Source organism: Notamacropus eugenii, chromosome 5 (assembly GCF_028372415.1).
Source record: "Notamacropus eugenii isolate mMacEug1 chromosome 5, mMacEug1.pri_v2, whole genome shotgun sequence".
Taxonomy (NCBI): domain Eukaryota; kingdom Metazoa; phylum Chordata; class Mammalia; order Diprotodontia; family Macropodidae; genus Notamacropus; species Notamacropus eugenii.
The window spans coordinates 279,947,839-279,963,357 of record NC_092876.1 but is presented as its reverse complement, the minus strand read 5'-3'; the positions used below and the strand labels follow the sequence as shown (position 1 = coordinate 279,963,357).

Sequence of the window (15,519 nt, the reverse complement as noted above, 5' to 3'; positions counted from 1 at the left end):
TTCAAATCCAACCTCAGACACTTATTAGCTATGTGACCCTGGGCAAGTCACACCACCTCTCTCTGCCTCAGTTTCCTTGTCTGTAAAATGGGGATGATAATAGCTTCCAACTCCAAGTGTTACTTTGGGAATAAAATGAGATAAAATTTGAAAAGTAATTGAAAATATAGCACTTAAGGTGCTACATAAATGCTAGCTATTATTACTATCACACAATATCTTTAACTGAAGACTATACAATCACTTTAGGGTGAACTTAAGAAGGAGAATTCTCCTGCTCAAGGATAGGTCAGACTAGGTAGGCTCTGAGGTTCTTTTCAATTTGGTGTTTCCATGATTCTGTAGCTCTGGGTGAGGCCAGGCCTGTTTGCCAGAAGAGCTGATAGACTGGTCCAGTCTTCTAGATACCCATAACTGGTTAATTGGATACTTCTGATCATTCCTCATGGATCACTGAAGTGTATAAAGGAAACCAAAACTGGTTTAGGTCGGCTGCTCGTGGAGAACTTGGGGCCCAGTGAGGCATCTCCCAGCTGCAGGAGAGAAATAAAATCCCCCTCTCCATACAGACACAGGGGCCCATCCAACATTGGGGCCCAAAGATCCAGAGACCTAGGCAGATTGATCCCTAACCCCCACTGGAGTCATGAGGTATGTTTATTACTGGATTCTACTTACTTTATTTTTTATCAGTTCAGGTAAGTCTTCCCATCCTTCACTGTATTCATCATTTCTTGAAAGGCAGAGCAATATTCCATTATACTTATGTTACCACAATTTAGGTAGCCATTCCCAATAGATGGACATTGGCTTTGTTTCCAGTTCTTTATACCACAAAACAAGCTACCAGAGATGTTAGAAATGAGCTAGACTTCAGGATGCCTACGATGGAGGGGCCAATATTCTTGAGTATTATAAAGCCCAGGAGCAGGAAAAGGGTGGTGGAACTTAAGGTCTAGAACTATCTCTTCTAGGCCCCTCATTCCCCTATGTCAAAGAGAAAGATCTTAGTTAAAACCAGGAGGACATGTAGGTTTCTAAACAAGTTGGGAGCTTCATAGTGTTTCACCTGAGTAAGCATGAGCTCTGAAAGTACTTGCTTAGGGAAAACTGATGAGTCCCATTATTACTGACAGAGGGTGGAGAGATTGGACAGGTGGGCACTAAATTGACGCAGACATTCCCACCAAGCAGGAGAGCTTAGGAGTCCACTGCTTAAAGCTTCTAAAATCTTCCAGCTGCCACCATGTTGCTTGCACAACCTTCTTCAAGACTGTGACCCATACTTTGCATGCAGAGGCCTCCCCCAGACAAAATGACTCAGCACTCATGGGAATTCTGAGTTTCATCCTGGATTGAGTCATGAGCCCAGTAGAGTGGGCAGCCACCCACCCCACTGCCAGGCTGATGTTGACTGATGGAGCCAACCTGGCCAAATCTTCTCACCTGCCACAGGGTGATCCAAATTGGTAAACCAGTTTCCTTGGTACTGAGCCTAGAATGAAGGTCCTGGGAGAAACATGTAGCTATAGGGAATAACAAAATATTAGGATCTAAAGAGATTTTATAAATCATCTAATCCAATCCCCTCATTGTACAGATGAGGTAATTGAGACTCAGACAGGCTGCAACTTGCCAAGGTCATATACAGAGCAAGTGGCAGAGAAAGGTTTTGAACCTAGGTTCTCTGATTCCAAATCTGTTTCTCTTTTCACTGTCTTATGTTGGCTCCATCGAGACCATTATCCATCTATCCCCTCCCTCCCAATGCAGGGTTCTCTTGACCCTCTACAAAGTCTTTGATATATAAACATTCAGCCTCTAGCCATTTCCAGTGACAGAGAGCTCACTACTTTTGTGGAGATGCCAGTTCTATATTTTTAACAACTCAAACTATTAATAAGTTCTTAAGATTTAATTACTTATTTGATAATCATTAATTTAATATTTAATTCTTAATTAAATTAACAATTCTTTATGATGTCTTTAATTCTTTGTTAAGTCAAAATCTCCATTCCCCTAATTTCTACCCATTAGTCTTAGTTATACCCTCTAAATCTATAGAGCTCAGAGGTTTCTCTGATGTTCCTGTACTTGGGTTCAGATTCTGTCCCTGAAATTCCCTACTTTTGTGACCTTGGGCAAGCCACTTAAACTCCTTGATCTCAGTTTTCTTATCTGTAAAATGAAAGACTAGGACCAAATGGTCTCAGAGGTCTCTTCCTAGTCATGGAATGGGAAGCCTTTCAAAAAATGAAAGTAAATAGATTGCTAAATCTCTTCTCCAGGGTAACCATCCCTAAGTCCCTTTAGTGATCACTATGACATAGTTTCTGTTCTCCTCAATGTCCTGGTCACTCTGCAAACCCTTGGTAAGTGCTCATGGGCAGCCTCAGCCAGGGACTTTCCTAGCCCTAGCGGCTGCCTTGGAGTCAGGGATGCCTAGAATTCCAGCTTCTACGTTTAATGGCCAAATGATCACCTGACCTCTCAGAATTTGTTTCCTCACCTATAAAACGGGCACGTGAACTCTGTATCTCAAGTATTATTGTAGGGAAAGTGCTTTGCAAATCTATAGAAATACTATTGGAAGGTTATCTATTATACTCTTATTATGCTGCATCATATTATAACATTGTATTTTGTTATAAAATGAGACAATATTTGAAAAGTTCTTCACCAACCTTAAAGAGCTATATAAATGCTAGCTATTATTATATCATTGCTATTAATATTATGATTAAGTATACTACAACTTTTTAAAAAATGTGATTCCTAAGGCGATGTATCTGACCAAAATAATTGAACTGACCTTGTTCTGGACACTTTACCTGAATACAGGCTAAGACGTCCGGGCCCCCATGTCCCATTGTTGATTCACATTGAACTTGCTAAAACCCTCTAGTTCTTTTTCATATAAATGGTTATCTTGTCATATCTCTCCTGGCCCATGTTGTGCTGCTGATTTCACTAACCTAAGGGAAGGATTTTCTATTTGGCCTTCATAAAACTCTTTTCAAGTCCCAATCTCTATGATTGTGACTACTCCTACTCAGTCTTATCTTGTTGATTTTGAATCATCCTTCTAACTTGTCAAGCAAGATATTTCTGAATCTTGGTTTTTGTCCCCCAACACAGTCATTCTCCCTCTCCCTCTACACCCTCAGTTTTGGACTCTCTGCAAATTTGACACGTGTCGTCTAGACCTTTATCCAAGTCACTGATTAAAACACAATCAACAAGGCAGGGCTGAAAGCAAGAGTCCTATGGCATATCACTAGGGACCCTATCCAAGTTGACATTAACTCATTCATTAATCAATCAATAAACATTTATTAAACATACTATATCCCAAGCTCTCTGCTAAGCCCTGAGAATACAAAGGAAAAAATGGAACTGGCCTGCTCGCGCTCAAGGAACTCCCATTTTAATCCACACTCTTTGGGCAGGGCTCAGAGTCCTTTGGCCCTGGGATAAAGAACTGAATTTAGTATCCTGATTTCATTCCACCACCTACATCTTCACGCCGATTGTGCTCATTCTTCTCTCTGGAGATTATCCATCTTTCCATTTCCTCAGGCTCATGATATTTCACTAACCAAGGTCAGATAGAACTTGGCTCAGTACTCTTGTATTCAGTTCCCTTGTTTTTTTTCTTCCTTCTATGCCAGGGCATGCCATGTGATATTCCATGCAGAGTATACATGTAGCCCATGGACATGTTTCTTTTGTGGGCATGACCATATACATATGTATAATTGTGTTGGAGTTGCTCTATCAGAGTGTGCGTGTGTGTGTTCATACATACATATATGTATGTATATATGTGTATGTGTGTGTATATGGAGCTCATGTTTCTGCCCACTAAATAAAAGTCAAATTCTTTAGCCTGTCCAGATAGTCTTAGTGGAGGATTGAGAGACAGAACACCCTTCGGAGGTCATTCAGTTCAATCCCCTCTTTTTCCAGATAAAGAAACTCAAGCCCAGAGACAGGAAGTAAAATGCTCTGTGTCACACAAATAAGAAAGGGGCAGAGTTGGGAATTGAACCAGATCCCTTGGCTGCCCACCCTGTATTCTTTGTACTGTGCCACCCTGATGTCAAGGCCTCCTGTGATCTGGTGACCACCCCCACCTTTCTTCTTTCATTTTTTATTATTTCACATCTGCTATGCTTCCGCCCAAAGGAACTTCTCACCACCATCCTCAGTCCACATCCCATGTCTCCAGTCCTTGTGCCCTCACCATTCACCACACCTCAAATCTCCTTCCCTGGATGTCTGCCTGATGAAACGCAGTGCATCCACAGCAGTAAGATACTGCCTCCTCCATGAAGCTCTCCTTGTCTTGTGGAGTAAGAATCCTTCTCCTCCAGTGTTCAAGCAGCAATTTGTTTTGTTCCACTCCAACACACTGAGCACGTTCAGTGGTGCATTACAGTCATTTTTACAGGTGCCAGCCTCCTCACTGGAGGCCCCACAAAGTCAATAATGTCTGTCTCATTTAATATTTGAATGAACGGCAAGGATTCCTGCCTGGTTTTCCATCTCCAGAGCTGGGTAGGGATATCTTTGTCACCCACGCTCCTCCAAATTTGTTGCAGTAAAGGAAACCCCTTTCCCATCCCCTGGGCTCTCCTAACATGGTCACCACTCCAATTTGGACCCTTCTCATCTCTTGAATGGACTGTGACAAATACCTCCTAATCACTCTTCTTGCATTCTGAATAATCTTTCCCTCAGTTGCCAAATCGATTTTTCCTTTAGGACACAGGTCCAACAAAGTCACTTCTCTCTAAATAAACTCCAATGGTTTTATTGCTTCGAGGATAAAATATAAATTCACCTGTTTGGCATCTAAAGCTCCTTAAAACCTCATTCCAAACAACCTTCCCAACCTTATTAGGCATCATTCCCCGTCATGCCCTCTTCATACACTCTTCACATCCCTCTCTTCACACATGGCCTTTCCTGTACTTTTGCAAAGGCCATCCCCCATGCCTGGAATACCTCCATTATTTAGAATCATTACTTTTTTTTGAGACTCAGCTCAAGTATCACCTTCTATATTAAGCCTTTCTTTATCCCCTTGCTGCTAAGTATCTGCTCCTCAACATGCCTGATATTCATTTTTGTATGTTGATATGTATGTGTATATATATATATATGTGTGTGTACACATATAGAAAGAAACACATACATATATGGGGTATATATACATATATGTATATGGGTATATATAGATTTACATATATATTACATATATGTTCTACATGCACTACTAATTGTAGTACTACAAGTCTGCACTGCTTCCCCCTATGGAATGTATGCTTTTGTGCCATCTGTATCCTCAGCCCCTAGCACAGAGCCCAGTCCATACAGACTATTTGTTCACATGGATCATTTGTGCCTGATCTATGACAGCGTTACAAGCTCATATTGTTCTGTTCAGCCACAGTCAGACACACTAACTTGACTCCAACAGTCATGGTACTTCAGTCCTCTTTGAGAATGAAGGACAACAACCAACCAGTCAAAACAGTGGGAATCATCCATATTTGTTGACTGATTGACGGATTGGTTGGTTCCCCTATCACAGCACTTTGTACACAGTAGGCAATTAATAAGAGTGTTGACTTGAGTTGCATTCTGTTGTTTTTAATACCAAAAGTTGTGTGCGAATAGCTCCTGACTGTGTTGCCTACTGCATATGTGTGTTTATATCCCATGTCCTTATAGACTTTCTGGAGGGAGAAGGGATGGATTCCTTAGGATAGTCTCTTTGGTCCTTGCCCCCGCTACCTGAACTCCCTAGCCTGGGTCAATATCAGCCTGTGTTTCTTCCGCAGAGAACCATACTCTGTGCCTCTCCTTGGGGTGTCTCCCAGAGCAGGGACCCCTCCTTCAACCGTTGGCTGAGGCTTTTACACTTGTCACTCTTCATCCCCCAAATTGCAGTTTGACACCTCCTGCTGAGACATTATATCAACTCCTCTCCCCACATATCAGCTTCCTTTCCTCCCCTCCCTTCTCACCCCCTCATTCTCCCAGGGTGTCTTCCAAATCATAACTGTATGAACCAAAGAAATCCTTCCCTTTCCTCCCACCTTCAGGGAGTTAGGAGAGAACACAAACCTATCATCTCACCTTGCCCAATTTTCAGACACTTTGACATTAAATAAATTACCCACAAAATGTAAGATAAATCTGGAGCTGTAACTAGCACAGACTGAACATGGTTTTGTCTCAGAGTACTGACATCCAGGGGAGCTAATCCCTCTTTCAGAGACTTCCCCCACCCCAATCCCAATAGAGAAGAGGGCCAAATTTCCTGGGGATAGAATAGACTACTTCCCCCTATCCCCATACTCCACCAACTGAATTTGCTCTGATTATAGATGAGGCTTGTTAGGATTCTAGGCAAATCAATATGGAAATGAGCCTTGATGTTTTGGGTCAACATTTTGGAGGTCACACCTATCAGGCAGGCCAGTCTCAGGTTCTCTAATGAGTAGTGGTACTTCACCCACTGCCAGAATTCTATCCCTATACTCTGAATCTTCATTCTCTGTCTGTTTGCCCAGTCTTCTCCTATATTCCTGGTTTTCCCTTCCAAATTCTAGTAAGAGATGATGGTTATTAGAGGACAGTGTGGGTGAGGCTCCAACTCAAGAGAAAGGAATTCTAGGCCCAGGGCACAAGGGCTCCAGAGCTTCCAGGGTCATAGGCCATCACAGGATTGAGATTTTAGAAATCATAGACCAGGGCTGGCAGGGAAGTCCAAACCCCTCATTTTACAGATGAGAAAATTAAGGCCCAAGGAGGTCAAGTAACTTGTCTGACATTCCAGAGGAAAGTAAGCACCCTACCCGCTTTTTCCAGTTAAGGAAACTGAGAAGGGAAATGAATTGGCTAGCAAAGTGCTGGCAGGCCAAGATTAGTAACCATCTTCACACTATTCTACCTGGATTTCATGCTCCCATCCCCCTCCCCACAACCATCCTTTTCTTCAGAGGGTAGAAAGACCATGGCCTAGCAGTGCCCCAAGGACCAGGAAAGAAGGGAGGACCCACTCTGGGGAAGGGTTCCTGTTTAACAAGGTGAGATTATGTTCAGATGTCACAGCTCTGAGATAAAGGGCACTGAGGCACTAGATAACTGGTAAGCAATAGAAGTTGACTGATTAACTAATCAATCAATCAACAAGTCCTTATTAAGCACTAACTACAGAGGTGCCAGGCTCTTTGCTAAATTTGAGAGATGCAAAGAACAACTGAAAACAATCCCTGCCCTCATGGACTTTCCGTTCCAATTTGGAAGACAGCATGTACATCTATGTCTATGTGAGATACATACAGGGTAAATACAAGGTAGTCTTAGACGAGCAGCAGGCCCAGCTTTTGGGGGAGCCAGAAAAGGTCTGGCTGTGGATGTCTGAGCCAAACAGCTGTCTTCCCTCCATGGGATCAGATAGGAACAATCCTCACATCGTGGGAAGATGATCATTTGAGACACGGCCTTCCGAGCAGGGAGAACAAGGGTACAATACATCCTTACCTCTCGCTCCCTGGGGACTTTGCCATTTAGAGAATTACCTTTTTTGCTAACACAGTTGGGTTATAATTAGTTATCAATTGCAAGGCGGGGTTGGGGAGGGAGAGGTAAGAAGGGGGGCCATGTGGGGCAGGTGCAGCTGAGGCAGCTGTGAGTGAAAGGTATGAAAACACTGATGAGGGCCTTCCTCTGTGGTTAGCTCGGTAAACAGCCTGAATAAAGGGGGTGGGGGAAGGGGGAAAGAGGAGGTCTGAAACCACAGCTGACATTGCCCCTCCACTCACTCCTTCCCCTGCATCCACTCTTCCTCTTCTCCTCCCTGTTTTCTGAAGTCATTTGGCTCTATTGAAGATGGAGGTTGGGATGGGAGTATTGATGGTGACAGTAAGGGAGAGAAGGGTAGATCTATTTTATCTCCATGAGCCAAAGAGGAAAACTGAGGTAGAGAAGGTAAGCCAGGATTGGGGAAAGGCCCAAGGGAGTGGGAAATAGAACAGGTAGGTGAGGCTGCTGAGAGTCCCCCTTCCCTAAAGCAAAGTGGGACCCCATCCCTAAGAAAGACTGGGTCAATGACCAGGGGTCAAGTCCTCCTCCCCAACTGGAGAGATTCTCTAAGCAAAAACTACTTTGCCACATCTTTGCATTTACTTGCTTGTGTACAGATAGATCTTTCTCTAGGAGACTATAAGCAACTTGAGGGGAGGAGTTGTGCTGTTTGGCATCTATATCCCTGGCACCCAGCACATTACCTTAGACTGTTTTACTTTGTTACGGAGAGGTGGGTGTTTGTGGCAGTCCAGGACTCTCATTTCAACCATATAGGGAATTCCTGGTATGGAAACTCTCTCCACTGATGCAGATCAGTACCTTACCAATAACTTATAGTCTTAGCAGTTTGCCTGAGGGTAATGAGTTGTTAAGTGACTTGCTGTGGTCTATCAGGGGCAGGACTCCAACCTCAGTCCTCCCTGTCTCAAGGCCAGCCTTCTGTACACAACATTAGGCTGCCTCCCTATGAACAAATGAACGAATACATGAATGAATGAACCGTTTTTTCCCATAAGACTTCTGGCTCAGCTCTTCCCTGATCCTCACAGGCATGAATGATGCCGTCACAAGAGCAAAGGGCACAGATGAGGCGACGGAGTTCTCAGAAGCAAAGGCTCGGTCCTCACCTCTCTTTCTTCTGCTTCTCTCTCCCCACCCCTCTCCCTCACAGTTTACAATTCTGGATTTCAGTAACTACAGTAACTACAGCAATGCGCTGCCAGAGTCCTGGGATGACTACTTATGCCCTGAGGTCCAGGGCTGGGAAGATCAGCTGAACTTCAAGTCAGTTTTTGTCCTGGTGGCCTATAGCGCCATCTTCCTCTTGGGCATGACAGGCAACGCTTTGGTGCTAGTGATTCTCAAGAGTCATCGGACAGCCCGAAGTTCCACTGAGACCTTCCTGCTCCACCTGGCTGTGGCCGACCTCCTCCTTGTGCTCACCCTGCCTTTTGCTATGACCGAGGGAGCCGTGGGCTGGGTGCTTGGGGCTTTCCTCTGTAAGGCTGTGAGTGCCCTTCACAAAATCAATTTCTACTGCAGCAGCCTGCTCCTGGCCTGCATCGCCGTGGACCGCTACCTGGCCATCGTTCATGCTGTCCACACCTACCGCCACCGTCGCCTCTTATCGGTCCGCATCGCCTGTGGGGCTGTTTGGCTGGCTAGTGTGCTCTATGCCCTGCCTGAGCTCCTCTTTGTGACAGTCAGCAAAATTGGCACCAATGATTCTGCTACCTGTAGTTTCGCTGGCCAAGGCCTGGCGGGCAGTGATGCGCGGCTCACCTCACGCTTCCTGTACCACATAGGGGGCTTTCTCATCCCTCTGCTGGTGATGGCCTGGTGCTACACAGGGGTGGTGAGGCGCCTGTGTCAGGCCCAGCGACGACACCAGCGGCAGAAAGCGGTCAAAGTAGCCATCCTGGTGACAGGGGTTTTTTTTTTCTGCTGGTCCCCTTATAATGTGGTCATATTCCTGGACACACTAGTGATGCTAGGTACTATCCAAAAATCCTGCCAACTAGATGATCACCTGGCAACAGCTATCATCACATGTGAGTTCTTGGGCCTGGCTCACTGCTGTCTCAACCCTGTGCTTTATACTTTCGTGGGTGTGAAGTTCCGAAGTGACCTAATTCGTCTGTTGGGGAAGCTGGGCTGTGTGGGCCCTGCTGCCCTCCAACGATTTGTCCCTAGTTGGCGTAAAGGCAGCAGCTCAGAATCAGAGAATGCCTCCTCTATCACCACCTTCTAAGGCCCAACCCCTTCTCTCCCCTTCCAAGGGTAGAGAGGGATCCCAGTCTCTTCTGGACACTATAGATGAGGATCTGCCTTGGAGTCTGATTATTGCTCTGGACAAGTACCCCCAAAGAGGATTTTTACGGGCCCAGGAGATGTGGACAAACTGAACAAACCCTTCTCTTTAAAGGACATCTCCATCTGTTCTTCCAGATCCAGGACCAAGGATTGAGCCTGGGGTGGGAATGCAGAACCTAGAAACAGAAGCCAAAGCTTGAAAAGCCCTGGTTTGCTGAATTTGGTGTAAAGGAAAGTGTCACGTATCCTCCTAGGCCTTCAGGGATAAACTCTCCAGTGGGAGCCTAGAAAAAGACTCGGGACGATTCTGTCACTTTTATTCCCTCCATCCTAAAATATTATCTCCCTGGTCATACTCTATCTCCCAAGAGGAAAAGAATGTTTAGTCTTTTGAGGGAGTTCGCCCTGGGTGTTGTCTCTGTGAATCACAAATGGAAGTCTAGAGACTATTGAGTGAAAGGCTCCAGTCTGGGCAGAGACTCTTCCACATCTGCCTTCCTTCCCCACCTGTCCATCTACTTGATTCTTTCAGCCCTACTCACTTAAGCCCGTTTCACAGTGTTGCCATCTGAGGGCCCTACTCAGGCAAACAGGAAGTTCAGATTGACCCAGTTCAGGCACCTAGAAGCCTGGCTGAACGCACCTTTGATCTTGACCACACACAGGCACCCCCAAACCCTTTCTAGCTCAGCTCAGTCCAGGCCCAGGTGAAGGCTCAAGGTTGGGATCCTGATGCTGGCCAGAAAAATGAGGAATGTCTCAGGCCAGGTATGAGGGAAACAGTTCTGATAACCTGAGTGCCACAGTTGTCTTTGTGTCAGTGGAGGCAGGGATTGAGTCTAGGTTTAGACCTATGCTGGGGGCAGGGAGGAGGACAATTCAGGGGTCTTCTACAAACAGGAACAGACTTTGCATACCTACTGCTCTTTACCCAATGGATAAATTCTATTCCACTCTGCAATTTGGGAAAAACGCTTTACCTTCCAGAACAAGGAGGAGATTGTCCTGACCTCAGAGAAGGGGATACAGCCCATCAGAGATGAACAATACAACTGTAGAGGGACCCAATAATTAGAGGCTCTTCTAGAAGGGAGAAGATCAGGAGAGAAAGTCTGCTAGAAGGGCCATCTGGAGGGCATCTGATCAGACCAGCGTCTGACCAGTCCCCTTCACAAGCAGAAAACTAGGGATCCTGTGCAGAGAACACCTACCTAGCTGGGTGATTCTGTGAGCCTCCCATTACACTGTAAACTCTTTGACAGCAGACTGATTTTCGCCTCCTTTAGTGTCCCCAGCGCTTAACGTAGTGCCTGGTATACAGCAGGGATATAATAAATCTTTATTGACTGACAGATTGATATGCCTCACATGAAACAATTCCTGAACTGGGACCTCCTCAAAGGACCATGCTCAGAGTTACTGGTACCTAGAAGGAAGGTTCCAATTTCAAGTGCAGAATGGGGAGCATAGACTGCCCCAGCCCCCCAGGACCAAATGTATCTCTACTAAGGGAAGTGAGGTGGGGGAAGGGACAGGATGGGGCCCCAGCACCAAACTCTGGGAGGGAAGTCCCCAAACCCCTAAGGAAGCAGCAGTCCACTCTTCTCCGAGGGGCCTGCTCAGACGGAACCAGAGGAAGCTGCTTCTCGCTTGACCAACTCCCCCAAGGCCCTGCTCCAGGCCTCCACACCTCTTCTACCTTGGAGATGGGGGCTGGCAAGCCTGGATCTGCTGGACAACCCCAGATCAACACTCTCTGTCTCAGAACAACCAAGGCTCAATGCTACCCTGCGGGATCTGCCTGATGGGGCAGAAAAGCTCCGTGCTCCTTACCTGACAGAGCCCGAGGCCTCAAGCCACCCTTCCTAGCCCAAGCAGCAGGGCGGATGGTGGATCCATCGGACACAAAGGCACGAGGCAAGAGGCTGGTTTTTGAAGTTTTTCTTTTTAATAAAAAGGCACCTATAAAACAGGTCAATACAGTACAGGCAGCACAGAGACCCCCGGAACAAGCCTAGAAATCGTCTCAAAATAAAAACCAAGAAGGTGTCTTCACATAGCGTATTTATATATTTATATTTATATATATTTATATGTATTTATATAATGATACAAAATGGCTGGGGGCAGGGGCGCGGCCGTGAATCGGGAGGGGGGCAGAGGCTGGAGGGTGTGGGGAGGTGGAAAAATGCCTGTTGTGGGCAGTGGGGAAAGGGGCAGGAAACACTAAGAATCGCCAGGGCCTGGGAAGAGATAAGATGGTGGTAATCCCGGGGTGAGAAATCAGACAGGGTGATGACCCAAGTTGAGCAAGACCCAGAATGAGCGGAGTGCCCAGTGGGAATGGGAGGATAAGGGAGTCTGATGTGAATGAAGGTGTTCAGAAATAAGAGAGCTATGTCCTGGACCCCCGGGAGCTGTTCCGGGGGAAGGATGGGGAGAAAGAACTCTATTAGGCTGACAATGGGCCACGTGGACAGCACCGAATGCCAGGGAAGGGGGGGTTGGGTGGAGGAGGCCATATCCCTTTGTATCATGGCTACTGACCTGGGGCCCCATCCCTAGTGGGACAGGAAAGCTGGCAGAGAGAGGGGCATGTATCCCAAGGGGAAGAGACACCTCTCCTTCTGGAATTGGCCCTCAGCACAAAAGGCCTTCCCTGAAGGCAGGAAAGGAAAAAAAAAAGGTTCCTTTTTTAGGGTAAATGGGAGACAAAACACACAGCTGTCTATGGCTTTTGATTCACCATGTCTATCCCCCCGACCTCCCAAGAGCTTTGCCCTGCTTGGGAGGATGGGGAGAAGTCACTTAGAAGAAAAGGGACAGGAGACTCTTTGGGGGTAGAGAAGGAAGAAGGGGGATTTTGAGCCTACAAAAAATAGGATCAGGAGGCTTGAGGTACAGGAGGGTCAATGGTCAATGAACTCAATGCCCGGAAGGGAGCCGTGAGGCTTTTCCTCCTCAGACAGTCCCCATGGTGGGGTGGGCTACTGACTCAAAGACTTCCCCTCTTTTCCTTCCCCCTGTAGTAAGAGGAAGTAGGGGTGGCTTCAGGAGGACATTGACGTGTGGCACAGTCCCATGGTCTTAAGTAACAAGGTCAGCTCCAGCAGGGGGCAGTTCTTGCTGGTGCTAGGACAACCTGTTCCACAACTGGTGGTGCAATGGGACTCAAGAATCCCAAGCCATCAGGATGGGGAGAGAAAAATCTTCCATGATCCTAAATGGGATTTAGGAGGGACTGACTGGGAAGCCCCTGCCCAAAGTCCCTATCCTGGCCTCTCCACTCTGGAGAAGCTTTTATGTTGGGGTTAGGATGTAGTAGGAGGAGAGGTAGCTGGGGCAGATACCCCAGATGTGCAATTTGGGGAAAACAAGGGTCTGGCACTGGGCACCTAGGGAGACACACATATTCAGATACATGTGGCTCCTGAACGTCTCAGCAGTACAGCCAGGTTTCAGGACTCCCAGAATCCTAATCCATCCTGCTGGGCACCCCGAGGATGGAAGCCTGCCTGGAGAGCCAGAAGCACATTTGGAAAGGGGAAGGCTATGGGGCCACTAGGGTCTTGGGGGGTGGGGGTGGGGGTTGACCTTGCACTAGAGACCTTTCTGCAAATGGTGAGTGTGGGTGTTTGCATGTTCCTGGGAGAGATGTCAGAGAGCTGGGTTTTCTTGGAGGGGTTGGGGGGAGGGGGGAGGGGATTGGGAGGGAGAACACAGGTTAAGGAAGGGGGGATTTCTTTTTTCCATTTTTTTCCGAGTCATCTATTAAAATACAGAAATACAGCACGCACACACACACCGGCACAAAGCGCAGGCCTTATTTACAGCAATGATGGCCAATGACATCCATCCACCTGTCTGCATGGGGGAAGCGAAGGGGTGGAAGCAGGAATAGAAGCATCAGCTACACCACTGAGGAATCTGAGGCAGTGGTGGGATGGGAAGACAGGAGGAAAAAGGGAGGGGGGCAGCAAGAGAGGAAAACTAAGAGACTTGAGAGAGACAGAGACCTAGAGGTGGCAAGTCAGAAAGACGAAGAGACCAAAGTAGAAAAGGAAGAAGACAGACCGCATCTTCTCCTTCCTGGATAGGTCTTACCCTGCTCCCAGCACAGTTTGGGACCAACAAACGCATGTTAATTCACTGATGCTGAGTAACCAACAAGCAGGGAGGAGAGTGAGACCCACAAACTCCCAGAAACTGGAATAGGGAGAAAAGGGGAGGAAGAAAGGGAGTCCTGGGGGCTGAAACCGAGTAAAAACCCAAACCAAAATTAACCAACCCCCCTCCCACCCCAACTATTTCACCCCAAGCCAACAGCATTATCTGGTTTCCACAGACGCCACTCCAACACACAAGGCCCCCCACCCCCCACCCCATGACACTAGGCCATTCAAAAGTTGTAGGGGATGAGTTTTTAAAAGTTTGTAAAATTTTCCATACCAGATCCTCCTGCACCCACATCCCCCACCTCCCTATCCCAAGATGGCTAGAAGGGTAGGTTGGCCATGTTGCCAGGACCAGGGAGGTAGCCCATCTGGCTGTCCAGAGACACACTGCGTTGTCGCAGGGGGTGGGACACCATAAGGTTCTGCTGGGGTGGGGGCCCCATTAGGGAGCCTTGGGGAGAGAGCATATGCGGGGGTTGACTGTATACCTCCCCCCCTACACCCCTCTGTTTCATCAGCATGAAATTCTGCTGGGCCATGAGGCCTTGTGGGGGGGACATGACCCCCTGATGGAGGCCATGGGGCATCATGCCTTGCTGGGGGGGCACACCTGTCCTGCCCAATAAGGGCATCTGTCCGGGATGGCACATGGACATGTTGAGACCCCTCTGAACACCCTGCTGACCTGGGATGTTGGGGGGCCGGGAAGGGGTCTGCTCAGCCATCATGTTCTGAAGGTTCATGAGGTGGAGGTTGGGGGGCTGAGTTTTGGGAGGCTGGTTCTCGCTTTTGGGGAAGTATTGCAGCGTGCTACTGGGTTTCTCCGAGGGGATAATCCGGGACAGGTCAAATTCAGGAATGCCTGTTGGGGTGGGTCGGATCACCTCACTCAGCTCAGGGTCATTCAGCACTGATGCCACACCTGGCAGCACTCCTGGAGGGTACGGCTCGCCCATTCGCCCTGCCAGCCCCTTTCCCATCAGATGTTGCTGAGGTGGCATGGGGCCTGATGGTTGACTAGGTAGGTCCTCGGGGGGCAGGGGCATCCCGGGTGGATAATGCTGCTGCATGCCGGGACCCCCACCCCCACCTCCCCCAGGGGGTATGGCACCATGGGGCTGTTGAAGCCGAGGGGGGAACACCAGCTGGTTAGAGGACATCATTTGGGATGCGTTGGGCATGGGGCCGCAGGGAGGATTCAGGGAGTCTGGGGCACCCGGGGGCATCATCATGGAGTTTGGTGGGGGGCCACCAGGCCCCTGTGCATTGGGGTGCAGCGGAATGTTGGAGCCCATCGGGTTGGGTGAGGGCAGCATGGCAGGTGGGGGCTCATGAGACAGGGGCTGTTGGCCAGGCAGGTTCATGCCCATGGGGCTCTGGGCAGCTGCCGAGTTCAGGTGCAACTGGTTGGGCTGGTTGGTGTTGATCC

General features: G+C 47.8%; 2 protein-coding genes across 6 annotated transcripts in view; one reads left to right on the top strand and one right to left on the bottom strand.

Annotated features, from left to right (window-relative positions):
• CXCR5 (C-X-C motif chemokine receptor 5) overlaps positions 1–11,970 on the top strand; it is a 24,553-nt gene extending 12,583 nt beyond the window's left edge. For both annotated transcript variants that reach the window (XM_072613025.1, XM_072613026.1), the window contains one exon: positions 8,774–11,970. In XM_072613025.1, coding sequence (XP_072469126.1) covers positions 8,774–9,853 — 1,080 coding nt within the window. In that variant the 3' untranslated portion in view covers positions 9,854–11,970. The remainder of the gene's footprint in view (positions 1–8,773) is intronic.
• BCL9L (BCL9 like) overlaps positions 11,842–15,519 on the bottom strand; it is a 95,178-nt gene continuing 91,500 nt past the window's right edge. For all 4 annotated transcript variants that reach the window (XM_072613022.1, XM_072613020.1, XM_072613021.1 and 1 more), the window contains one exon: positions 11,842–15,519. In XM_072613022.1, the coding sequence (XP_072469123.1) occupies positions 14,411–15,519 (1,109 nt within the window). In that variant the 3' untranslated portion in view covers positions 11,842–14,410.